This window comes from Artemia franciscana, chromosome 16, assembly GCF_032884065.1.
Source record: "Artemia franciscana chromosome 16, ASM3288406v1, whole genome shotgun sequence".
Lineage (NCBI taxonomy): Eukaryota > Metazoa > Arthropoda > Branchiopoda > Anostraca > Artemiidae > Artemia > Artemia franciscana.
In genome coordinates, this window is record NC_088878.1 from 36,447,447 (window position 1) to 36,474,536 (window position 27,090).

Sequence of the window (27,090 nt, forward strand, 5' to 3'; positions counted from 1 at the left end):
CTCCTGGCCATAGAGACTTCAGAGGATGCTCATTCATTCGGAAATTAAGAGTTCTACTTCCTTTTTTAAAAGTTAAGTGATTGGAGAGCAATCTGCCTCAATCCCAGAACCGTCTTATATCTGCTCCTTTTGTAACCCATTTGGACATCTGACGAACATTTTGAGGCACCCATTTTGTAAAAATGGTAAAAAAAAAAAAATGCACCTAAGGATGACATAGCCCCGAGACCCCTAGGATACGAGCCGTAAATTATTCGAACTGCCGTAAATTAAAAAACCGTAATTAAAAACGTAAATTTAAAGCCGCAAATTATTCGAACTGCCAATTCTTTACAGATATATTTTATAAACAACAAAGAGAGATAAAACTCTACAAAAAAAAACCTCAAACAAGACGACGGCCAGTAGAGAGGAAAGACTAGAACAACGCGGATATTTTGCCTGTATCCAAACAAGGCGTCCTCAGCACAAGATAAAAAGAAAACTAAACTAAAAACAAATAAAAACCACCACCAATAATAATAAATAAATACAATTGCCGCTACTCATCCATTATATATTATTATTGGTGGTGGTTTTTATTTGTTTTTAGATGTTAAACAAACATCTCTTTTAGACTCTCTTTGATGTTTATTGTCATGTCTAGCCAGTTCGGCTTAAGAACTTCAATATATTTTATATTTGGAAAAAGGGGGAGGAAGTTAGATCTTGGGAGACCCGTGGCGTGCAACTTCCATGGATTATTTTCTTGATCAAAATGATCATCAACATTGGGTAGGGAGAGGGGTAAGGGGCCCGAAAATGAGCCTTAAAAGTTTTTTTCTGATCAATATGACCAATACGAACAAGGGTTCGAGTCCTGGTGTCGGTGGTTATTTGGTTTGAAAGAGGGTCAGTGGCGTGACTCTGTAAGCTTAGCCAGAGTCAATACAACCCTAAAAGGGTACCTAACGAAATCTGGGGAAGTTAAACAGGAAGGGTGTGCGAAGGCACAGGAAGGCTGGCCCCAAGTTGCACTTGTTGACTGAATGGCCATGAAACGAAGATTGGCATCGCCGGTAGGGACTGTAAAATCTGATGACGTATTCATTACCTTTACCTTGCCTAATATGAAACTTAAAGACTAATACGAAACTTAAGCAAAGTCCTAAGGCAAAGGGGATTAATGAAAAAATCACTCAAAGGATTTTGAAAGTATTACTTACCCTTACTTACCCTTTGAAAGCGGCATACAACTTGGAAGAAACGCTGAACTCATTGACGTAAGTTTATTAATTATAAGCTAGGTTAATATCAGGACAATGAAACCCAAGAAAAATGTGTAATTATAACCGCATAAAAAGCAATGGGACATTAATATAGTTTCAGGGGACCATTTAGTCCCTAACAGAGAGAACAGCAGCTAGCTAATTTCATGGTCCAATGATAAAAAAAATAAATGATAAAAATACCTTTACCTTACCTAATACGAAACTTAAAGACTAATATGAAACTTAAGCAAAGTCTTAAGGCAAAGGGGATTAATGAAAAAATCACTCAAAGGATACTTTGAAAGTATTACAGGAAAGTTTGAAAGTACTTTCCCTTTGAAAGTATTACTGCTTCCAAAAAAAGAGCTCAAATAGCGCCGAACTTTTTCGATTGGCCAGAAACTTAAAAAAAAACTATGGGTAAAAAGTCCCCAATGCAGAAACAAAATAAAAAGAAACATTGCTTCCCCCGAAATCCCGTTCAAAAAGGGTCAGAATCGTGTCAAAAACTTTTTTCCAAGACTTCAAATTGAAGGGCTGATTTTATAAACTTGGTAGGGAGATCACTAGATTAAAACTGAAAGTTCTTGTGTCCCTTTTTAAGATCAAAAGCTACTGGAGTGCAATCAGGCTCCCTCTCAGTTGCTTTTCTGATATTCTCTAACCCCTATGGTATCGAATCAAATTTGAAGATATCTGTTTTTTTAAACTTCGGAACATCTAATAACTTTGCCTTCGAAGTTGATAACACTACCACAGCCCCAATGTTAAACTTTATCTTACCCTACTATGACAGCTCAACCGCCAGAAAAACGAAAAAAAATAAAATAAAGGAAAAATAAATACTAAACGATATTTTAAATCACATATTCTGCCTCTACTTTAGAATAATTGGGGTTTTGAGGGGGAGGAGATTCTAGCCCCCAATGAAAGAAATTTTATCATTGACAAACTTAAAAAATAAAAACAAGGAATCCACAAGTGTTTTCACCCCATTACTCCCTGAGCGTTATGGCACTGAGCTAAGATGGCTTAAGATATTTTCCCTACTACATAACTTTTTGAAATATTAATAAAACGGACTTTTAATTGCATCTGACATTTGACAATTGTACAATCGAGTTCATACTCATACCGTAGAGTCTTCAACAGGACCTTCCGAATAGGGTTTAATCAGCCTCTTGTACCCCCCTCCCATTCCACACATGGCACCAAAAGTGCCGTTTTAGGTGTCAAATGCAACTTACCTAGTGCTATGAATCCCAATTTAAATAAAGCAACTAGATATAAATACTAGATTTCGAATGAGCCCTTAATCATCTCTACATGACCGTCCAGTAGCCGCTAGCGAGGGTGGAATGAAGAAAATAAAAAAAACGCACACGGGAAGGGTGATTCAGGGTTGGAACAGGGTTTTCGTTCCATCCGTAAGCTGTTTCATTTTCCTCTTTTTTCCTCAAGGAGGATTTTTTTTTTCTTCCTGATTGCTGACTACACTGAGATGATGCCGTCAGATTAAACGGCACTGCACCGGGATGTCGATGGTACCAGCGGCGAGCCGGTAAACGACCATAACACTTCTCCCTCTCTTTCATCGACGGCACACCACGGAAGTAGAAAACATTACGATTAAATGAGGAGATGCTGCAACAGCGCAGAAGCAATGGGCAATAAAATAGCAAACGGAACTGAAAGTGAATTAATTATTTTGTTGAAAAATAATCCTCTTATTAGATTAGAGCGCGGAATAGCGAGAAAAACTTTTATACAGTTAATTTTCTACTTCAAGCAGATGTATTTAAAAAAAAATGTGACAAAGTTTAGAGGAATATGTTCCTCCTCCTCCCTCCCTTGTCCCACTCGTCTGAAGTATTCTTGATTGATTGAATTGATTCTTGATTGAGAGTTTCACCGTTACTTTTATAGTTGCATCTTTTATTAATTTAATTAATTAATTAATTACTTTATTAATTAATTTTATTAACCAATTAATCTTTTATTAATTTTATTTATAGAAAAAGTTACCTTTAAGGACAGCTGTACCTCTTCCTCTTTCTGTTTGTTCTCCATCGACTCTAATAGATTTTTTTCCAAAGACTCAACTTTCGATTTTTCTTCATTTAACAATGCTTCAAGGCTAGATACAGTCGTCTTTAGCTTCTTTTAATTGCTTGTTTAGTTCTTTGACAGACTTTTCGTAATCTGCTATTTCTAGCTCTAGAAAGTTTGAGGCTTTCTTCTTTTCCTAAAAAAAACTTGATGAATATATGTGTAAGGAATGGGGAGAAGAGTAACAAATTTTCCTAAACTGAGTCGAAAAAATAGCGGGAAAACTAAACTATGCAAAAAAAATTATTCCCTTAAATTTAAAGTATTTTAACTAAATTATACCTTAAGCTAAGCGAAGAGTATGAGGATGCAGAATCTCCTTGGAATAAATCCAAAGCCCCCCTTCCTTCCAATAGGAGTTAAAATGTTACGGATATAAATTACAGTTTTATACATTTCATCTTATAAAGTTTTCTTCTTTTCTTAAAAAGATCAGACTGGCATGGATACAAGGACTGCAAAAGGAAAATGTTGAAGGGGCAACTGTTCCCAAATTTTGACAAAAAAAAAGAAATAAAAACATAAAAGCTTATTTATGGTCTATTTTATGAAAACAGCTATGATGTAACAAGTTGTTCTTTGAAAAAGTGCAGTCATAATATTGGGTGCAGGCATTATAACCTTTTTATAAGCCAATAAAAAAAAGATAAAGTCGAGATTCCCTGTAAAGTCGAATGTCCATGTTTATTCTTTTACTTTTCATTCGTTTTTAAAGATTTTTCACTTTTTTTCCTGGACTTTTATCTTTTGGATAGAAATTCGTTTCATTTCTTCTCTTTTGTTCACCTTGGTAACAGGCAACAGACAGAGTTTAAAAATTTATATCATCTAACCCATAGCTGACAACAATTCCTAGCCGAACTCCCATACTGACACGTAAGAAATTAAGTTACATTTCTTAAAGTATTAGGGACATAAAAATAAAACATTTTTATCTTCTGAACTCGTCTTGGACCTTTTCCGGCTAAATATCCGAGAAAAATCTGATTTTCTTTAGGCTGTTCCAAATTACGTAGTGCGTCCGAGGATTCGAGATTACTTAGCCGACAAACTCGATTGCTTATCCTAAGCGTTCCACGGAACGTAAATGACGTCAGAGGTTGGTGCAGTGATTTCCTAACTTTATTTTATCAGGACTTCCTTAAAAAAGTTTGGTCATATGGTGCCTTCAATTTTATAAAATAATACAGAAATGAAAATTTTTGGTACTACAAAATTTAATAAGACTAAGTCTTACAAACAAAGAAAACGAATAACAATCTTATATTACTGTCTATTAATGAGATGAATATGTCTGCCCATAATTATTACAAACCTCGGTGTCATGGGATGACTCCACGAAGCTTCTGGAGTCATCCCACGAGATGGAGTCATGGGATGACCCCCACGAAGCTTCTGGAGTCATCCCACGAGATGGAGTCATGGGATGACCCCCACGAAGCTTCTGGAGTCATCCCACGAGATGGAGTCATGGGATGACCCCCACGAAGCTTCTTTTCTACAACCAAACAAACACGATGTTTCGGTTTAATTTCAGCTAATGCAGAAAATCCTATTTTGCATAGATTTTCTAATCGGCATCAATGCATTTGACAAAATTTTATATTCACTATTTTATATACCAAACAAAAATTGAATTAGAGATGGATTTTGAAAATTTTGTTTTTAAGAATTAATCAAGTTTTCAATTCAGTAAGAATTCAATCAAGTTTTCTTTCCCATTACTTGTTAATTCAAATTCGTCCTCTTCTTCGTCGGTAAATAAATTCTGTATCCACGCATATTTTTTTAATTGAAATCATCAAGAAAATTCGATAAATGAATTAAAAATTCTCTGAAACTGTCCACCAAACAGGTCAGTTTAATAAAAAAATGACCATGCCTAAACATATTTCCATCCTCATTTTGGTTTTCTTTGATAAAAATTATAATTTCCACTTCATATTAATATATCAATTAATATATTAATATATATAATACTAATATATATTTATAATATATATATTATCAATATATATTATTTTATTAATATAATAATATATTAATTAACATAATTAATCAAATATTAATTTCCACTTCGAGTTCAAAGGAGGAGTAAGTAGCTCCCACATCGCCAAACAGCTTTGTATACAATATAACTTATAATGAACTTTTATTCAAGCAGTTTACAGCTTTTTTACTTTTGTAAAAAAAATTTAATTTCTTCATTCATAGGTTTGATAGAATAAAATCCGATTCTTTTGATGTATATTTTAGCATCAAAATTTCGTTTTTTAGAGTTCGGTTACTATTGAGCCGGGTCGCTCCTTACTACAGTTCGTTACCACGAACTGTTTGATCTGCTCTGTGGAGCATGCAGTGGGTCCAGAGTTATGCTAGCAATTTCATCGGATGTGGCTTTACCAGGAATGAGTTTGCAAAAAAAATACATCTTCAGTTGTATAATTCTCTTCACAAATTGAATATGCGGCTTTAGCTACATCAGTTTCTTCTTCTACTTGTTACGCGAATTTTGTAGTGCGTATCTGAGAGCCTAATAGATGGCAAAGATAGTCTCTAGGGATCGTTTAATTGATCAGCGGTATCTATAAAATCCTACTAGTTTTAGCTTGAGATGGCAAATCTAGCTTTTGTTGTTCCGGGCCTCCAAACCCTGTCAGTCACAGAAGGGTTAAAATAATCTGTGTGGCTGCATAGTTTTAGCTTCATTTGATTTTTTGTAAAAACTGACTATTATTCACACCCTCCCGCCTAGACTACCCCGTACCTCCCTAGGGAGGCGCGCCTCAAAGTTTCGAAAACGCTGGGTTAGTTGGATTGCTACTTGAAACGATCTGGATTAGTTGTCAAATAAGGTATCCCTGCTAACCATGGAAAAAACAGGATTACTGAAGATAAGCGACGACAAAGAATTCAATCTTTTGAAACATGGAAAAAATACGTGTAATCATATGCAGAGAACAAAAACAGAGGGTAATTTTGAAATGTGGCACATCTTCACGGATCCATAAATAAGCTTTGTTTAGATCTAAGTACACGTGATTACTGTTGTTATTCGCCTAGTTGCCTATAGCGTTTCAGTTGACAAATTGCCTGATATATATTTGTTGTTATCATTCAGGGATTGCGCCCACGAGACTCAATGTTAAGCAGATAAGTCGGATAAGGGATGCTAGAACACAGTTACAAAGTTAAGACACTCCCAAATTTTTGTCACTGTTGCCTTACTAAGCAGTGACAATTAATAAGCAAAACTAATTAATGAAATTTGACAACGTTGTTTGCCCGCAATTTGACAATGCAATCTTCATCCGTAAAAATTCAAAAATTAACTGTCCGTTCAAGACAACCAAATCTTCTTAGAAAAAGTACATCTTCTCAGGCTATTTGGTGCGTTAAGTTTTTAAGTGATTTTTTGCTGGTTATTCGCCTATACTTCTTTTTCTTATTTGGCAACCCCTACTGCCAAAAACTGTCTGACTGCATTTGGAGGTCTTTTCTATTAAGTATTGAAATCCCATTTTTCACTAATTATTTAGGATATAAATGGATGTGTAAGTTTCTACTTAACCAATTCGACCAATCAGATTTCATTTTGACTCTCGCTGGTGGGTGCTTTACGTCACAGATACATTTTCACTCTATTACATACCCTTTTAGTATTCCATAATAAAACCTCAACGTAAACTCAGCCAGACTCAACCCAGCTCTAAATGAGTACTCGAAAAAAATCTGGGGAAGGTAAACAGGAAGAATGTACGTGGCATAGCTGGCGGGGAGATGGCTCTATGTAATAGAGATCAGCACCATCGGTAAAGTTTGTAAGTCCAGCGCCATATTCTTTATGTTTTCAACCTTTTTAAACAACAATAGTTTCCTTAATGTAAGGGATAACAATGTTCAATTCCATTTGATAAATTATAACTTTATAGTTTCTGTAAAGAAAATGTCTAATATTTTTTTTTGAACTGTCTAAAGTTCCAGCCATTATAGAGCATTCACACTGAAACGTTAAACATTACGCAAAACCACTTAATGGTTCTTTCACATAATGTAGTAGAACCTATATACTAGAACATAATTGGAGACTTTACATTATGTTGTGCAATTACACGGAACACATTTTATTCAACGCGTAGGCTCGAGCTCTAATACAAATTTACGCTATGGAACGTTTGACATATGTGACATTTGACATGTCAAATATACAAACTTTGACACAAAAAGCAGAAACAAAATACAATTTCTGGATGAGTAATAAATAAAATTTTAAATCAAATTACTTATTATTTTCATAGCCTGTCACGTTTGATTAGAGGTTGAATCTCCATGTCCATTCTACTTATTTAATTAAGTATTCCCTTGACTGTGATGATTTACTATGATGATTATGATGGTTTAAGGTTTATGTTCCATTTGCAGTTTTTCGCGTCTTATTTTTCTGCTCCCCTATACTTTTACTACATAAAAAAAGACGACTATTCTGCCATCATTCGACATTTTACCATGTTAAAAAAGACGACTATTTTGCCATCATTGGACATTTTGCCATGTTAGGTTTGTATAAAGTTTATATTTCCTGTACAGTTCTTGGCGTCTTATTTTTCTACTCCCCTATGGTTTTACGACATAAAAAAAGACGAATATTTTGCCATCATTGGACATTTTGCCATGTTAGGTTTGTAGTAAAACCTAACCTGGTAAAATGTGCAGTTCCTATGGTTTTACTACATAAAAAAGACGACTATTTTGCCATCATTGGACGTTTTGCCATGTTAGATTTCTATAAGGTTTATGTTCCCCGTGCAGTTCTTGGCGTCTGATTTTTCTACTCTCCTATGGTTTTACAACATAGAAAAGACGACTATTTTGCCATCATTGGACATTTTGCCATGTTAGGTTTGTATAAAGTTTATATTTCCTGTGCAGTTCTTGGCGTCTGATTTTTCTACTCTCCTATGGTTTTACTACATAAAAAAGACGACGTTTTTGCCATCATTCGACGTTTTGCCATGTTAGGTTTGTATAAAGTTTATATTTCCTGTGCAGTTCTTGACGTGTTTTTTTCTACTCTCCTATGGTTTTACAACATAAAAAAAGACGACGTTTTTCCCATCATTGGACATTTTGCCATGTTAGATTTGTATAAAGTTTATTTTTTCTGTGCAGTTCTTGGCGTCTGATTTTTCTACTCTCCTATGGTTTTACTACATAAAAAAAGACGACGTTTTTGCCATCATTGGACATTTGCCATGTTAGGTTTGTATAAAGTTTATATTTCCTGTACAGTTCTTGGCGTGTTATTTTTCTACTCTCCTATGGTTTTACAAGATAAAAAAAGACGACTATTTTGCCATCATTGGACGTTTTGTTATTAGAACTGCACAGGAAACTGTGCAGTTCTTGGCGTCTGATTTTTCTACTCTCCTATGGTTTTACTACATAAAAAAAGACGACGTTTTTGCCATCATTGGACATTTGCCATGTTAGGTTTGTATAAAGTTTATATTTCCTGTGCAGTTCTTGGCGTGTTATTTTTCTACTCTCCTATGGTTTTACAACAAAAAAAAAGACGACGTTTTTGCCATCATTGGACATTTTGCCACGTTAGGTTTGTATAAAGTTTTTATTTCCTGTGCAGTTCTTGGCGTCTGACTTTTCTACTCTCCTATGGTTTTACAACATAAAAAAAGACGACGTTTTTGCCATCATTGGACATTTTGCCATGTTAGGTTTGTATAAAGTTTATATTTCCTGTGCAGTTCTTGGCGTCTGATTTTTCTACTCTCCTATGGTTTTACAACATAAAAAAAGACGACGTTTTTGCCATTATTGGACTTTTTGCCATGTTATGTTAGTATAAATTTTATATTTCCTGTGCAGTTCTTGGCGTCTGATTTTTCTACTCTCCTATGGTTTTACAACATAAAAAAGACGACTATTTTGCCATCATTCGACATTTTACCATGTTAGGTTTGTATAAGGTTTATGTTCACTGTGCAGTTCTTGGCGTCTGATTTTTCTACGCTCCTGTGGTTTTACAACATAAAAAAAGACGACGTTTTTGCCATCATTGGACTTTTTGCCATGTTAGGTTTGTATAAATTTTATATTTCCTGTGCAGTTCTTGGCGTCTGATTTTTCTACTCTCCTATGGTTTTACAACATAAAAAAAAGACGACTATTTTGCCATCATTCGACATTTTACCATGTTAGGTTTGTATAAGGTTTATGTTCCCTGTGCAGTTCTTGGCGTCTTATTTTTATACTCTCCTATGGTTTTACAACATAAAAAAAGACGACTATTTTATCATCATTCGACATTTTACCATGTTAGGTTTGTATAAGGTTTATGTTCACTGTGCAGTTCTTGGCGTCTGATTTTTCTCCGCTCCTATGGTTTTACTACATAAAAAAGACGACTATTTTGCCATCATTGGATATTTTGCCATGTTAGGATTGTATAAGGTTTATATTCCCTGTGCAGTTATTGGCGTCTTATTTTTCTACTCCCCTATGCTTTTACAACATAAAAAAAGACGGCTATTTTGCCATCATTGGACACTTTGCCATGTTAGGTTTGTATAAGGTTTATGTTCCCTGTGCAGTTCTTGGCGTCTTATTTTCCTACTCTCCTATGGTTTTACTACATAAAAAAAGACGACTTTTTGCCATCATTCGACATTTTACCATGTTAGGTTTGTATAAGGTTTATGTTCCCTGTGCAGTTCTTGGCGTCTGATTTCTCTATTCTCCTATGGTTTTACAACATAAAAAAGACGACTATTTTGCCATCATTCGACATTTTACCATGTTAGGTTTGTATAAGGTTTATGTTCCCTGTGCAGTTCTTGGCGTCTTATTTTCCTACTCTCCTATGGTTTTACTACATAAAAAAAGACGACTATTTTGCCATCATTCGACATTTTGCCATCATTCGACATTTTACCGTGTTAGGTTTGTATAAGGTTTATGTTCCCTGTGCAGTTCTTGGCGTCTGATTTTTCTACTCTCCTATGGTTTTACAACATAAAAAAAAACGACTATTTTGCCATCATTCGACATTTTACCATGTTAGGTTTGTATAAGGTTTATGTTCCCTGTGCAGTTCTTGGCGTCTTATTTTTCTACTCTCCTACGGTTTTACTACATAAAAAAAGACGACTATTTTGCCATCATTCAACATTTTACCGTGTTAGGTTTGTATAAGGTTTATGTTCCCTGTGCTGTTCTTGGCGTCTGATTTTTCTACTCTCCTATGGTTTTACAACATAAAAAAAAACGACTATTTTGCCATCATTCGACATTTTACCATGTTAGGTTTGTATAAGGTTTATGTTCCCTGTGCAGTTCTTGGCGTCTTATTTTTCTACTCTCCTACGGTTTTACTACATAAAAAAAGACGACTATTTTGCCATCATTCGACATTTTACCGTGTTAGGTTTGTATAAGGTTTATGTTCCCTGTGCTGTTCTTGGCGTCTGATTTTTCTACTCTCCTATGGTTTTACAACATAAAAAAAGACGACTATTTTGCCATCATTCGACATTTTACTGTGTTAGGTTTGTATAAGGTTTATGTTCCCTGTGCAGTTCTTGGCGTCTGATTTTTCTACTCTCCTATGGTTTTACAACAAAAAAAAAAGACGACTATTTTGCCACATTGGACATTTTGCCATGTTAGGTTTGTATAAGGTTTATATTCCCTGTGCAGTTCTGTGATTTACCACATAAAAAAAAGACGACTATTTTGCCATCATTCGACATTTTACCATGTTAGGTTTGTATAAGGTTCATGTTCCCTGTACAGTTCTTGGCGTCTTATTTTCTACTCTCCTATGGTTTTACTACATAAAAAAAAGACGACTATTTTGCCATCATTCGACATTTTGCCATCATTCGACATTTTATCGTGTTAGGTTTGTATAAGGTTTATGTTCCCTGTGCAGTTCTTGGCGTCTGATTTTTCTACTCTCCTAGGGTTTTACAACATAAAAAAAGACGACTATTTTGCCATCATTGGACATTTTCCCATGCTAGGTTTGTATAAGGTTTATGTTCCCTGTGCAGTTCTTGGCGTCTGATTTCTCTATTCTCCTATGGTTTTACAACATAAAAAAGACGACTATTTTGCCATCATTCGACATTTTACCATGTTAGGTTTGTATAAGGTTTATGTTCCCTGTGCAGTTCTTGGCGTCTTATTTTCCTACTCTCCTATGGTTTTACTACATAAAAAAAGACGACTATTTTGCCATCATTCGACATTTTGCCATCATTCGACATTTTACCGTGTTAGGTTTGTATAAGGTTTATGTTCCCTGTGCAGTTCTTGGCGTCTGATTTTTCTACTCTCCTATGGTTTTACAACATAAAAAAAACGACTATTTTGCCATCATTCGACATTTTACCATGTTAGGTTTGTATAAGGTTTATGTTCCCTGTGCAGTTCTTGGCGTCTTATTTTTCTACTCTCCTACGGTTTTACTACATAAAAAAAGACGACTATTTTGCCATCATTCAACATTTTACCGTGTTAGGTTTGTATAAGGTTTATGTTCCCTGTGCTGTTCTTGGCGTCTGATTTTTCTACTCTCCTATGGTTTTACAACATAAAAAAAACGACTATTTTGCCATCATTCGACATTTTACCAAGTTAGGTTTGTATAAGGTTTATGTTCCCTGTGCAGTTCTTGGCGTCTTATTTTTCTACTCTCCTACGGTTTTACTACATAAAAAAAGACGACTATTTTGCCATCATTCGACATTTTACCGTGTTAGGTTTGTATAAGGTTTATGTTCCCTGTGCTGTTCTTGGCGTCTGATTTTTCTACTCTCCTATGGTTTTACAACATAAAAAAAGACGACTATTATGCCATCATTCGACTTTTACCGTGTTAGGTTTGTATAAGGTTTATGTTCCCTGTGCAGTTCTTGGCGTCTGATTTTTTCTACTCTCCTATGGTTTTACAACATAAAAAAGACGACTATTTTGCCATCATTGGACACTTTGCCATGTTAGTTTTGTATAAGGTTTATATTCCCTGTGCAGTTCTGTGATTTACCACATAAAAAAAAGACGACTATTTTGCCATCATTCGACATTTTACCATGTTAGGTTTGTATAAGGTTCATGTTCCCTGTACAGTTCTTGGCGTCTTATTTTCTACTCTCCTATGGTTTTACTACATAAAAAAAGACGACTATTTTGCCATCATTCGACATTTTGCCATCATTCGACATTTTATCGTGTTAGGTTTGTATAAGGTTTATGTTCCCTGTGCAGTTCTTGGCGTCTGATTTTTCTACTCTCCTAGGGTTTTAAAACATAAAAAAAGACGACTATTTTGCCATCATTGGACATTTTCCCATGCTAGGTTTGTATAAGGTTTATGTTCCCTGTGCAGTTCTTGGCGTCTTATTTTTCTACTCTCCTATGGTTTTACTACATAAAAAAAAGACGACTATTTTGCCATCATTCAACATTTTGCCATCGTTCGACATTTTACCATGTTAGGTTGGTACAAGGTTTATGTTCCCTGTGCAGTTCTTGGCGTCTTATTTTTCTACTCTCCTCTACATAAAAAAAGACGACTATTTTGCCATCATTCGACATTTTACCATGTTAGATTTGTATAAAGTTTATGTTTCCTGTGCAGTTCTTGGCGTCTTGTTTTTCTACTCTCCTATGATTTTACAACATAAAAAAACGACTATTTTGCCATCATTGGACATTTTGCCATGTTAGGTTTGTATAAGGTTTATGTTCCCTGTGCAGTTCTTGCGTCTTATTTTTCTACTCTCCTATGGTTTTACTTCATAAAAAAGACGAATATTTTGCCATCATTCGACATTTTACCATGTTAGGTTTGTATAAGGTTTATGTTCCCTGTGCAGTTTCCCAACTCTCCCAACGTACTACCCAATATATTTCGCAACTATCAAATATATTAGAAAATTTTCCATTATAATGGAAAATTTTCCATTATAATTGCAAATCCAAGCGTGATAACAGTGAATAACCTGAAAGAACCCACAACTATTTCATTTTTATTCAAAACCTTTCCCCAAAAAAGTTAAGTCAGTTTTAAACTGGATTTTATTTACCTTGCTTTTATTTAGTTTTATTAAATACGAATATACCTTCACGGTATGATTTTAAAGAACCTTTTCCCCAAAAAAAGAGCGAGATTAAAACCGAATAACCACATAAATGAAGTCACTCTCCCCACGTACTATCCAATATATTTCCCAACTATCAAATATATTGGAAAATTTTCCATTATAATGGAAAATTTGCCATTATAATTGCAAATCCAAGCGTGATTAACAGTGAATAACCTGAAAGAGCCTCAACACAACTATTCCATTTTTATTCAAAACCTTTCCCCGAAAAGTCAAAATAAGTCAATTTTAAACCAAAAGATACCACAATGAATGAGCAAACGAATTAGAAATCAAAACTAATAATTTTGATCATTCATTGAAATCAAATCAAAATCAAATTTAAAAATAACAGATATTAGTATGAATTAATAAACGAAACTGCAAAAAATTCGGGGAAAGGAGGTGTGAAAAATGCTTTCTTTTAACGGGAAAAGGGAGGGCAGAGGGAAGGAAGAAGAGGGATATGTCTGTTGCCTTTTAAGAGCGCTAGTGCATATAAGTTATTACAATTTCAGTGTTGCATATTGAGTCATTTAGCATATTGACATGTTGATATACATTAGTTATAATAATTTAGATTAGAATAAAAAAAAATAGGCAAGATGTTAACTTACCAGTTTACCCTCTAAATCTTTCACTTTAGCCCTCTCAGCCTGTCTGTTTTCTTATGCTTTTTATGTTTATTCTCTTACTGTTTGTTTTTACTTTTTCTTACTTTTTTGCTTTTTACTGTTTATTTATATATTTTTACTTTTTATTTTATGTTTCTTATTGTTTTTTATGCTGCGGATGATCTGTTTTAGCCCTCCTGATTATTACAAAAAATTCTTTTATCTCCATCAAACAGATTAGATAGCAACAATTCGTGAATTATTTGTGGAGAAATATATAGAAAAGGAAATTCAAATTGAATTTCCTCTTCACAAACAGTTTGACGCCTTTAGCCCTCTAGAATGAAAAAAAAACTAGGTAAGATATTAACTTATAACTTTGCCCTCTACATCTTTTTCTGGTATCCCCCCTCCCCGGAGCAAGAATGCTAGATGCGGCCCTGGAGCATATAAGTTATTACAATTTCAGTTTTGTATATTGAATAATTTAGCATAGTGACATGTTGATATATACCAGTTATAATAATTCAGATTAGAAAAAAAATACGTAAGATATTAACTTACCACTTTGACCTCTACATCTTTCACTTTAGCCCTCTCAGCATCAAGACTCTCCTTCAGGGATTTTATCTCTGATTCGTATTTCGAAACAATAGATTTCAGGCCATTTAAATCAGATGATAGCTGCTCCACATTCCCTCGAGATGATTCCTCAAGCTCGGCATACTTCTTTGAAACGTCCTATTTTTAAGAAAGTGGGAATTAAGATCAGATAAAAAAATAACAATAACTAAAAAAGAGGACACAAATGAATCTCAGAGTTCACAAGCTAACGCTAATGCACAAGCAAAGCTCACAAACTTCACAAGCTCACAAGCGAAGTTCACAAGCTAAATAATTGCAGTCATACTAATTCTCCTGACCCAGTTATTCTAGCATTACCGTGACTCAAATTGTATTTTCAATCCAATATATCTTACAGTATATCTCACAGATAAGCATAAGCACTTACAGTATAAGCATACAGCTTACATATGCATAATAAGCATAAGCATACAGCATAAGCATTTGAGATTTTGCAAAGCTGATTTTAAGGATGAAGCTCCTAGTCAGGCACGTACGCAGTATTTACTTTTCGGGGGGGGGGGGCAAAACCTTCGAAACAGCAGATATAAAGTAGCACTTTTTTATTTAGTAATGCAAAAAGCAAGTATATCGGAAAATACAGATTAACTTTAATATGTAGTATTGTAGCGGATGGGGGGAAGAAGACTGAAGCCTCAAAAGTACGTTTTAGGCTCAGGTTATGTTCATAGCCATTTAGAACCAGTGATTAATCTATTATAACCCACTGAAAGGGAAAATTTAGGGTTAACAGTGCAATGTGGGTACTGTGGGGGGGTAGTTCTTCTATTGCAAAAACGTAGATTTTAATGAAAAATGATAGTATCCAAAATTGATCCATTAAAAGCTGTAGTTTATCCTGAAAAGGGGGATAAACACCCTAATATCAAGGATAATTCTATTTTGCTGTGGAAAGCAAACTCTCTTTACAAAAAAAAATAGCAGTACAATTGCTAATTACTTCAAATAGGGTAAAAAATTAGACAGAAAATGGGTTAATAATTGGGCAGTGACTTGACCGGATAATTGCATACTGTAAAATCCCCCAAAAAAGGCTTCACACATGTATCTAGATTCTTAATAAATGTCCTACTCTTGCCAGAAATCTCAAGAAACCATAGGGAAATTAAACATTTCACAAAATTTCGGGGGGGGCGAAGGCCCTCCCCCCCTCCTGGCGTACGTGCCAGCTCCTGGTCTTCTAGCTTCTAAAACAGGTAAAACAAAAGTTCTCTATCTCATTTACTTGGTAATTTGCACACGGTAAAGTTAAATCACTTTATCTGATACAATCTGCAACCAATTTACCTTAACAAAAAAAAGACAAAATATTGTCTTGATACCATGATATCCGAAAATGCTTAAAGGCCCGACCCTAAAAAGGAAGGAGTTAGTGGATTTATTTAAAGGAGGGGGTCATAGATATGAAAAATAGCATTTTTGGTTACCGTATTCAGTTTTCTTATTAGGTCCTACAAATCAATGTAGACGGGAAAAGATTATTGATTTCAGACAGATTTACTTTTATTATAATAAATTTAACACTAAAAAAAATAGTATTGATAAAATTCGGCTTTTCAGTATTAATTACATATGTATAATAATATACATATAATACATAATATAAAGGCATTTTGAAACATACCAGAAATGTCTCTGCAATTACGAAATTCCACAGAGCGTACGTTTAAGAACAAGATATTAACTTTCTCCAAAAACATTTCAATGAAGAAATTTTTAGAGTATCCCACCCCCCTAAAAAAAAAATTCGTTTCGATAATTGACCACTTTTCTTATAAACAAAAACATTAGCATAAACCAAGCAACAGTATATGCTATTTTTTTACCAGATGATTGGTAAATTAAAATCAAAATAATAAATGTGTAATATTTTATTTATTAACTCAATATTTCAATTAAAAGACTGAATGAATTAAATTCCTGAGAGGCGCAAATTTTGGCATTCTGGATAACCTATACTACTACTACTAACAACTCACCGCAGCACCAAGCCACCAGAAGCCAACAGAGCTACGCATGCTCCTCCTCCACCCTAATCTATTTAAAGCCTCCCTCTTTACAACCTCCTAGGAAGCTCCCATTTCCTTTAAATTTTTCTTTATGACATCCTGCCACACCAACCACGGACGACCTGCTTTATGTTTAGCCCTAGACGGATGGCCAAAAAGAACAGTCTTTTGCAATCTGACATCCTTCATCTACAGAACGTATACTAGCGATCTCAACCCTTCTCTCATTATAGCCCTTGAAAGACAAATTGAACCACACTTTTCGTATAGTCTACTGTTTGAAATACGGTCAGTCAGCCGGGTACCCAGAACAATCCGTAGGCAATTTTTCTGGAAAACATCTAGTAAGTCTTCATCCGCTTTTCGGAGTGCCCATGCTTCAGAGCCACATTTGACCACTGTCATCACTGTACCTTCCAATATTCTAATCTTGGTTTGCATGCTTTTCTTCCTGCTCTTCCAATTTTTTTTTACTTTGAAAAAACACCCTGAGCATTGGCTATTCTGCTTTTGTAACATCTTCACTGCTTCCATCGTCTTTACTAATAATACTACCAAGGTAAGTGAACCTGTCCACTAGATCAACCTTTTCGTTACCCAACGTCCCCTTTTCATTTTCACTTATTCCTAGCCTTAGTGACTTAGTCTTCTTAACATTTATTTTTAAACCTACTCTAGCACCTTGAACTAGCAAAGCCTCTAAAAGTTCATTCATTTTGCTCATACTTTCATCTAATATGCTTAAATCATCAGCATAATCTAAGTCCAGTAGCGTTCTTCCTCCCCATTTGATTCCATGGTTTCCAATTGCCTTTTCTGTGCCAAACACAGAACACTTTTCTTAAGACAAAATCCATCAAAATGATCCATATAAAGGGGGATAGATACACACTTATCTACGGTGCTTAAATAATCCGCATAATCTAAATTCAAGAGAGTTTTTCTTCCAAATTGTATTCCGTGGTCCTTCCATTGCCTTTTCTGTGCCAAACACAGAACACTTTTCTTAAGACAAAATCCATCAAAATAATCCATATAAAGGGGGATAGATACACACTTATCTACGGTGCTTAAATAATCCGCATAATCTAAATTCAAGAGAGTTTTTCTTCCAAATTGTATTCCGTGGTCCTTCCATTGCCTTTTCTGTGCCAAACACAGAACACTTTTCTTAAGACAAAATCCATCAAAATGATCCATATAAAGGGGGATAGATACACACTTATCTACGGTGCTTAAATAATCCGCATAATCTAAATTCAAGAGAGTTTTTCTTCCAAATTGTATTCCGTGGTCCTTCCATTGCCTTTTCTGTGCCAAACACAGAACACTTTTCTTAAGACAAAATCCATCAAAATGATCCATATAAAGGGGGATAGATACACACTTATCTACGCTGCTTAAATAATCCGCATAATCTAAATTCAAGAGAGTTTTTCTTCCAAATTGTATTCCGTGGTCCTTCCATTGCCTTTTCTGTGCCAAACACAGAACACTTTTCTTAAGACAAAATCCATCAAAATGATCCATATAAAGGGGGATAGATACACACTTATCTACGGTGCTTAAATAATCCGCATAATCTAAATTCAAGAGAGTTTTTCTTCCAAATTGTATTCCGTGGTCCTTCCATTGCCTTTTCTGTGCCAAACACAGAACACTTTTCTTAAGACAAAATGATCCATATAAAGGGGGATAGATACACACTTATCTACGGTGCTTAAATAATCCGCATAATCTAAATTCAAGAGAGTTTTTCTTCCAAATTGTATTCCGTTGTCCTTCCATTGCCTTTTCTGTGCCAAACACAGAACACTTTTCTTAAGACAAAATCCATCAAAATGATCCATATAAAGGGGGATAGATACACACTTATCTACGGTGCTTAAATAATCCGCATAATCTAAATTCAAGAGAGTTTTTCTTCCAAATTGTATTCCGTGGTCCTTCCATTGCCTTTTCTGTGCCAAACACAGAACACTTTTCTTAAGACAAAATCCATCAAAATGATCCATATAAAGGGGGATAGATACACACTTATCTACGGTGCTTAAATAATCCGCATAATCTAAATTCAAGAGAGTTTTTCTTCCAAATTGTATTCCGTGGTCCTTCCATTGCCTTTTCTGTGCCAAACACAGAACACTTTTCTTAAGACAAAATCCATCAAAATGATCCATATAAAGGGGGATAGATACACACTTATCTACGGTGCTTAAATAATCCGCATAATCTAAATTCAAGAGAGTTTTTCTTCCAAATTGTATTCCGTGGTCCTTCCATTGCCTTTTCTGTGCCAAACACAGAACACTTTTCTTAAGACAAAATCCATCAAAATGATCCATATAAAGGGGGATAGATACACACTTATCTACGGTGCTTAAATAATCCGCATAATCTAAATTCAAGAGAGTTTTTCTTCCAAACTGTATTCCGTGGTCCTTCCATTGCCTTTTCTGTGCCAAACACAGAACATTTTTTTTAAGACGAAATCCATCAAAATGATCCATATAAAGGGGGATAGATACACACTTATCTACGGTGCTTAAATAATCCGCATAATCTAAATTCAAGAGAGTTTTTCTTCCAAATTGTATTCCGTGGTCCTTCCATTGCCTTTTCTGTGCCAAACACAGAACACTTTTCTTAAGACAAAATCCATCAAAATGATCCATATAAAGGGGGATAGATACACACTTATCTACGGTGCTTAAATAATCCGCATAATCTAAATTCAAGAGAGTTTTTCTTCCAAATTGTATTCCGTGGTCCTTCCATTGCCTTTTCTGTGCCAAACACAGAACACTTTTCTGAAGACAAAATCCATCAAAATGATCCATATAAAGGGGGATAGATACACACTTATCTACGGTGCTTAAATAATCCGCATAATCTAAATTCAAGAGAGTTTTTCTTCCAAATTGTATTCCGTGGTCCTTCCATTGCCTTTTCTGTGCCAAACACAGAACACTTTTCTTAAGACAAAATCCATCAAAATGATCCATATAAAGGGGGATAGATACACACTTATCTACGGTGCTTAAATAATCCGCATAATCTAAATTCAAGAGAGTTTTTCTTCCAAATTGTATTCCGTGGTCCTTCCATTGCCTTTTCTGTGCCAAACACAGAACACTTTTCTTAAGACAAAATCCATCAAAATGATCCATATAAAGGGGGATAGATACACACTTATCTACGGTGCTTAAATAATCCGCATAATCTAAATTCAAGAGAGTTTTTCTTCCAAATTGTATTCCGTGGTCCTTCCATTGCCTTTTCTGTGCCAAACACAGAACACTTTTCTTAAGACAAAATCCATCAAAATGATCCATATAAAGGGGGATAGATACACACTTATCTACGGTGCTTAAATAATCCGCATAATCTAAATTCAAGAGAGTTTTTCTTCCAAATTGTATTCCGTGATCCTTCCATTGCCTTTTCTGTGCCAAACACAGAACACTTTTCTTAAGACAAAATCCATCAAAATGATCCATATAAAGGGGGATAGATACACACTTATCTACGGTGCTTAAATAATCCGCATAATCTAAATTCAAGAGAGTTTTTCTTCCAAATTGTATTCCGTGGTCCTTCCATTGCCTTTTCTGTGCCAAACACAGAACACTTTTCTTAAGACAAAATCCATCAAAATGATCCATATAAAGGGGGATAGATACACACTTATCTACGGTGCTTAAATAATCCGCTTAATCTAAATTCAAGAGAGTTTTTCTTCCAAATTGTATTCCGTGGTCCTTCCATTGCCTTTTCTGTGCCAAACACAGAACACTTTTCTTAAGACAAAATCCATCAAAATGATCCATATAAAGGGGGATGGATACACACTTATCTACGGTGCTTAAATAATCCGCATAATCTAAATTCAAGAGAGTTTTTCTTCCAAATTGTATTCCGTGGTCCTTCCATTGCCTTTTCTGTGCCAAACACAGAACACTTTTCTTAAGACAAAATGATCCATATAAAGGGGGATAGATACACACTTATCTACGGTGCTTAAATAATCCGCATAATCTAAATTCAAGAGAGTTTTTCTTCCAAATTGTATTCCGTGGTCCTTCCATTGCCTTTTCTGTGCCAAACACAGAACACTTTTCTTAAGACAAAATGATCCATATAAAGGGGGATAGATACACACTTATCTACGGTGCTTAAATAATCCGCATAATCTAAATTCAAGAGAGTTTTTCTTCCAAATTGTATTCCGTGGTCCTTCCATTGCCTTTTCTGTGCCAAACACAGAACACTTTTCTTAAGACAAAATCCATCAAAATGATCCATATAAAGGGGGATAGATACACACTTATCTACGGTGCTTAAATAATCCGCATAATCTAAATTCAAGAGAGTTTTTCTTCCAAATTGTATTCCGTGGTCCTTCCATTGCCTTTTCTGTGCCAAACACAGAACACTTTTCTCAAGACAAAATCCATCAAAATAATCCATATAAAGGGGGATAGAACACAACAGTGCTTAACTCTTGATTTAATACGAAAACTTCTATCAACAGAATCGAACGCCTGCTCATAATATATAAAACTGAGGACCAAAGGTGTTTGATAGCTCAAGCTGTTCTCAATTATTAATCTAAGAGTGGAAATTTGGTCAACCCATCCTCAACCTTTTCTAAAATCACAATTTTCTTCTCTTACAACTTTGTCTACAGCATTTCTCAGTTTAAAAAGTATCATATTACTAAGTGATTTGCTACCTACAGAGACTACACTAATGTCTAGATTATTACAACACTCACTCTTATCACCTTTCTTATACAATGGTTTAATTTAATTTTCCTAAAATCGCTAGGTACTTCTCCTTTTTCAAAAATCATATTTCTAATCTTCAGTAACTTATTTCTAACCTCAGAGCCTTCATAATTAAGAAACTCATTTACCACTCTATCAGCACCTGTAGTCTTATTACTTTATAATCCTTTTAGTAATGTCGCTAATTCTTCCTCACAAAACAAATCTTTCAGATTTAGTCAACTTTACCAGTCAGCTTTTTCTGTTTTATGCAAGGTTTGATGGTGACAGGTTATGTTAGATTGGGTTTCTAACCCATTTTATATTTATGACCTAATTTAACCTAACCCAGGCTAATCTAACTTTAAGTTTTAACATCAAACCTTGCATAAGACTGACAAAGCTGACTGGCAGAGCTGATTTAATCCAAGTAGAGAAAAAGAAATTTCGGACACTCAGTGTTGAATGTCTACTTTTACCACATTTTGGTATAAAAGGTAAAAAGGTAAAGGATACAGCATTAGACTTTACAATCCCTACCGGCGGTGCAGATCTCCATTTCTTGACCCTTCAGCCAGGATGTGCAATGGGGGGTTGGGGGCCAACCATCCTGTGCATTCGCACACCCTTCCTGTTTACCTTCCCCAGATCTCTCCAGGTACCTATTTAGAGCTGGATCGACTCTGGCTAGGCTTACAGAGTCATGTCACTGACCCCCGTCCCAAACTGAACAATTGGGTACACGGGGATTCGAACCCGCGTCGTTCAGACAAAGGATCCCAAATCCAGCGTACCAACCGACTCGGCTACGACGGCTCATTTCGGTATATATATATATATATATATATATATATATATATATATATATATATATATATATATATATATATATATATATATATTAGCTTTTCTATACAAAGCATTAACTCCACAGTTTGGCTCCCTACAGCTCTGCCTAAGATCTTGAATTCGTTCATTCGTTCATGCACTGCCCACAAACGACCGAATAGTTGCATATGTCTTTGTCTTAATTTGGCGTAGAAAATTATCACTTAGTGCCACTATTGCCCTATTGCGTAGTGGCACGTCGTTATTTTGTGCCACTATTGCCACTTAGTGTGTAGCGACAGATGTAACCACTGTGCTAAAAAGGGGTTATAAGAACTGGTTAGAATTAACTTATCATTATTCTTATTCGTTATTAGCACCGATCTAGTGGGAACGCGTAGGCTGTGCGAATATTTACGGAAACTTTTCGAATTTCACCAAATTTCCTCAAAAAGAGATTAATGTTAAATTTGTTAAGCAATTAATTAAAACTAACTTAATGATATTAACACCTCATATATGTCTTACCCTTTTTTCTTGCTTCATCTTTTTATGACAAGTCGAAGGAAATTTGTAATTAATTTAAATTCAGACACCATTTTAATAAATTGTCGAAATTAATTAAATTAAATATATTTAATGCTTCACAAACAGTTTAACCCTTTTTTTTGCTTCATCTTCTTATGACGAGTCGAAGGAAATTTGTAATTAATTAAATTCAAACACGATTTTAACAAATTAGCGAAATTAATTGAATTAAATACAGTTAAAGCTTCACAAAGTTTTTAACCATTTTTTCTTGCTTAACCTTCTCATAACGAGTTTTAAAAATATTCTTTACTAGTTGATACTGAGAAAAAAGAGTTCAATGTATTAATAAAATTAACTAAAATTAAATTAATGGGTCAAACTTTCTTTAGCCGTGGTTCCTTGCTTTACTTTTATGTGATTTCTTGCTTTAAAACTAGCTTAAGCAAATTTGTAATAAATTCAAATTAATCAAAACTGAAAAACAAGTTTATTGAACTCATAAAATTAATTGAAACTAAATGAAGCTAATGTAAACATATGCTTTAACCGTTTTCCTATGTTTATGCAAGTTCATACTGTGTCTATGCTGTCACTGTGTTTCCTGCGTTTTCCTGCGTTATACTTTAGCTGAGTTGCAAACACTAGTCATTCAATACTGCTTTCCGATATACACTTATTAAATCTCTTGCGAAAGCATTTGCTAAATACAAATTAAAGCAAGCTTTTTATTAATTAGAATTGAAAAGAGTTTCATGAAATTAATTAATTCAATTAGATATTCACAGATTTTTAACCATATTTTCGACTAGATTACCAGCATTAATCAATTCTGGTGCTTTGCACAGGCGATATATCCTTGAATATATGGATTCCATTTCTGGAGTAGCGCCAAGCTGAACGTAGTACTCGATACCTTTTTTGTATATATAATTAATATGTATATTTATTTGATACATAGAATAATATCTAATTTTATAGATATATTTATTTCCTGAACACACTACTCGATACCTTTTTATATATAATTAACATGTCTTTTTATTTAATATATATAATTATATATAATTTTATAGATATAATCATTTCCTGAACACACTACTCGATGTCTTTTTTATATATAATTAATATATATATTTATTTAATATATATAATTATATATAATTTTATAGATGTATTTATTTTCAAATATAATTTTCTCGCAAATTCAATTTTAAGCCCGATATAAGTTTAGCATTTCCATTCCACAGAATGAAACAATATAAAATTCCAGAATCTATTTTAAACCATTTTAAAATACTTTCTTGTATCATCCTTAAATACGATTTACTTCACTTTAACCCCCCCCCCCCCTAATGGACAAATATATAGGCCAAATTATATACACGCTGCTCAATGAATTTTAATAAGCCGACTTTTCTCTTCTTATTAATTTAACGGGGAAGCAAAAAAAGAGGCAATCTATTGAAAATTCACCTATATATTTGCACGTCAGAGGGAAGAAGGACAAAGTTAAATGGTCTCCGTTTATAAATGATAAAATTAATGTTTTAAGGTCGTTTCCAGAAATTGTAGTGTTTCTTTCTGGAGAGTATAAAAAACAAGGAATTTGGTGTCACTTTTGGGTCCATTTCAGGGCTTTAGATTGGATTTCCAAATAAAAAGATTATTATCGACATTATACCCACATTTATTCAAATACTCATGAAGGTAAGGGTTACTTAGCCCTCAAGATATCGGTGTATCTTGATGAAAATTTCGAAACTGAGGTCATTTGAACTATCAAGCTAAGACATTTAGTGCCCTAAATATTTAATTGGTTTTGAGCACGAGCATATATAGCTTTTTCAATACTTTTTTGTAATTTATCTCATTTATTTTCGTTTTTATTTACTTTACTTATTAGCTTATTTTATTTTTTTCATTTTATTTATTTCGTATTTATTTTTGTCATTATATCTACTTATTTAAGTTTATTATGTATTTGAATTTTTATTTAATTAGAATAAAAATCCCATTTTCATTGGATTAAATTCATCATGGCTTCTTTGTTAAAAAATAAAACCCTAAGAAATTACTATACTAAATCAAAGAATCGTAATAACCAACAATTTACAGTTATTGTGAGGATCAACAAAGAGGCGTTATTACATTTATTCCAATATTAATAAAGGTAAGAAATGCTTTGCGCTCAAGACCTCTCTATCTTGACGAAGGTTTCGAAACTGAGGTCATTGGGGCTCTAAGGCTATATATTTGACAACGCAGAATCATAGCCCACTGGCTTTCAACAAGGCAGTATATAGTTTGTTTATTACTTTTTCCTACTTATTTAATCTATTTTAGTTCATCCATTTTATTTATTTATATTTTCTCATTGTATTTTATTTTACCTTTTTACTATTTATTTTACCTATACTATTACTACTAATAATAATAACTCACTGCAGCACCAAGCCAGCTGAGGCCAACAGAGCTATGCACGCTCCTTCTCCAACCTAATCTATTCAAGGCCTCCCTTTTTATTTATTTATATTTTCTCATTGTATTTCATTTTACCTTTTTATTATTTATTTTACCTATAAGTATATTTATTTTATCAATACGGTTTGAGCACTAACATCACCTAAAGAGATGGCTTTTAGTAAGGCAGTATATAGTTCGTTTATTACTTTTTGCTACTTATTTGATCTATATTAGTTTTCATCCATTTTATTTATTTATATTTTCTCATTGTATTTTATTTTACCTTTTTATTATTTATTTTACAAATAAGTATATTTATTTTATCGATACAGTTTGAGCACTAACAACACCTAGAGAGGTACAATTGATAAGAAATCGTGTTACTTGTAACTCCTTTTGGACAGTTGCCAACTGCTCTTTTGTTTCCATAAGTTCAACTTTAGCATCACTTCCTGAGTGCACAACGGAATCTAAGTCTTTCTTCAGTTGGTTGCACTCTTTTTTCTTTGAATCCAGTTCGTCCTAAAATAATGATAATGAATATGTAGAAAATGTGATTATAAAATAATCTTCACTGTACAATCAGTAATGTCGGTAACTGCCAACCAGCCAATCACCGTGAACTTCTAGAGCGGGAAAGGCGTCGGGACTAAAGAAAAAACAGAATCAGCGAATCTGCCCTTACTACTCGGCACACATATAAAAGACCAGCACTGCAATAATTTATAAGGCCATGTCTCTTCACCAAGGTCACTTTAATCCTCAAGCCAAAGAGTCCAAAAAGTCCAATTCTCATCCAAAAAGAGACACTGGCGTTTCGCCAAGGGTTTATTAGGAGTGCTGCCAAAAAACAGTGCAGCGGTACCTAGATGAATCAGACAAAGTGTGCATCCAGGGTTCAACAAAAAGTCAAACCTTTTCGAAAAGCTGAAGATTTCGACGTTTTTTTTATCGAAGTTACCATATTTTCTCCTTCCCTTACAGCATACCCTTTTAATCATAAAACATAAATATATTTTATATAAATAATGACGAAGACCACACTGCCTTTCCATAATACAAATACAGAAGAGAGAATACTGAGGACTTTTTTCCCAAGACAGTGAATGAACAAATACTATTTGAATATTTCGGCCCTATATCTAAGGGCCGTCTTCAGCAAAGAAAATAATAAACAATAACACACTTAAAATGAGAGTTCTTGGTTAAATATCCTTTTTTAAAATAGCCATTAAAATTTTTCTCTGTTGTACAGTTCTATTCCCAGTCTCAGAACAGACAAAGGAGAAAAAATATCATTTATAGTTATCAGTAAGAGGGGATGACCCCTTGGGCTGTGACTCCTCCCCAAAGATTTAATAAATAGAACTTTGCTTTTGGAGAAAAAGGAAAAAAAGAAACTTTTCTGTTTATCATATGAGTATACGCTACATTTTTTTTAAAGTCTAAATAAAAAAATATAAACTTTATTAGCTTATTATTATCTGGCTTAAATATAAAACAAATCCTCCTTTTAATGCACGATTGCCCCCCTTTCGGATAAAGATCGTAATTAACACTTTTTCTGTTGTACAGTTTAATTGCAAACCGCAGTAGAGACAAAATAGAAAAATTTTCCTTTGTACAGGGGTACCAATGGAGGAAAGGGGAGGAAGTGCCTCCCTAGGTTTTAGTCCCCCCAAAGATTTTTTTAAAATAACATTATTCAG

At 34.2% G+C, this 27,090-nt stretch overlaps 1 protein-coding gene across 3 annotated transcripts in view; it reads right to left on the reverse strand.

The window, feature by feature from the left end:
- LOC136037402 (GRIP and coiled-coil domain-containing protein 2-like) overlaps positions 1 to 27,090 on the reverse strand; it is a 201,739-nt gene that overhangs the window by 138,227 nt on the left and 36,422 nt on the right. For 2 of the 3 annotated variants that reach the window (XR_010619926.1, XR_010619927.1), the window contains 3 exons: positions 25,766 to 25,903; positions 14,701 to 14,877; positions 3,276 to 3,495 (listed from right to left, as the gene is read on the reverse strand). Coding sequence is in view for 1 of the 3 variants with exons in the window: in XM_065720153.1 (XP_065576225.1) it covers positions 3,276 to 3,320 (45 nt within the window). In the remaining 2 variants the exon portion in view is untranslated. Of the gene's footprint in view, positions 1 to 3,275; positions 3,496 to 14,700; positions 14,878 to 25,765; positions 25,904 to 27,090 lie in introns of those variants that run through there. The other variant, XM_065720153.1, reaches the window with a different exon arrangement.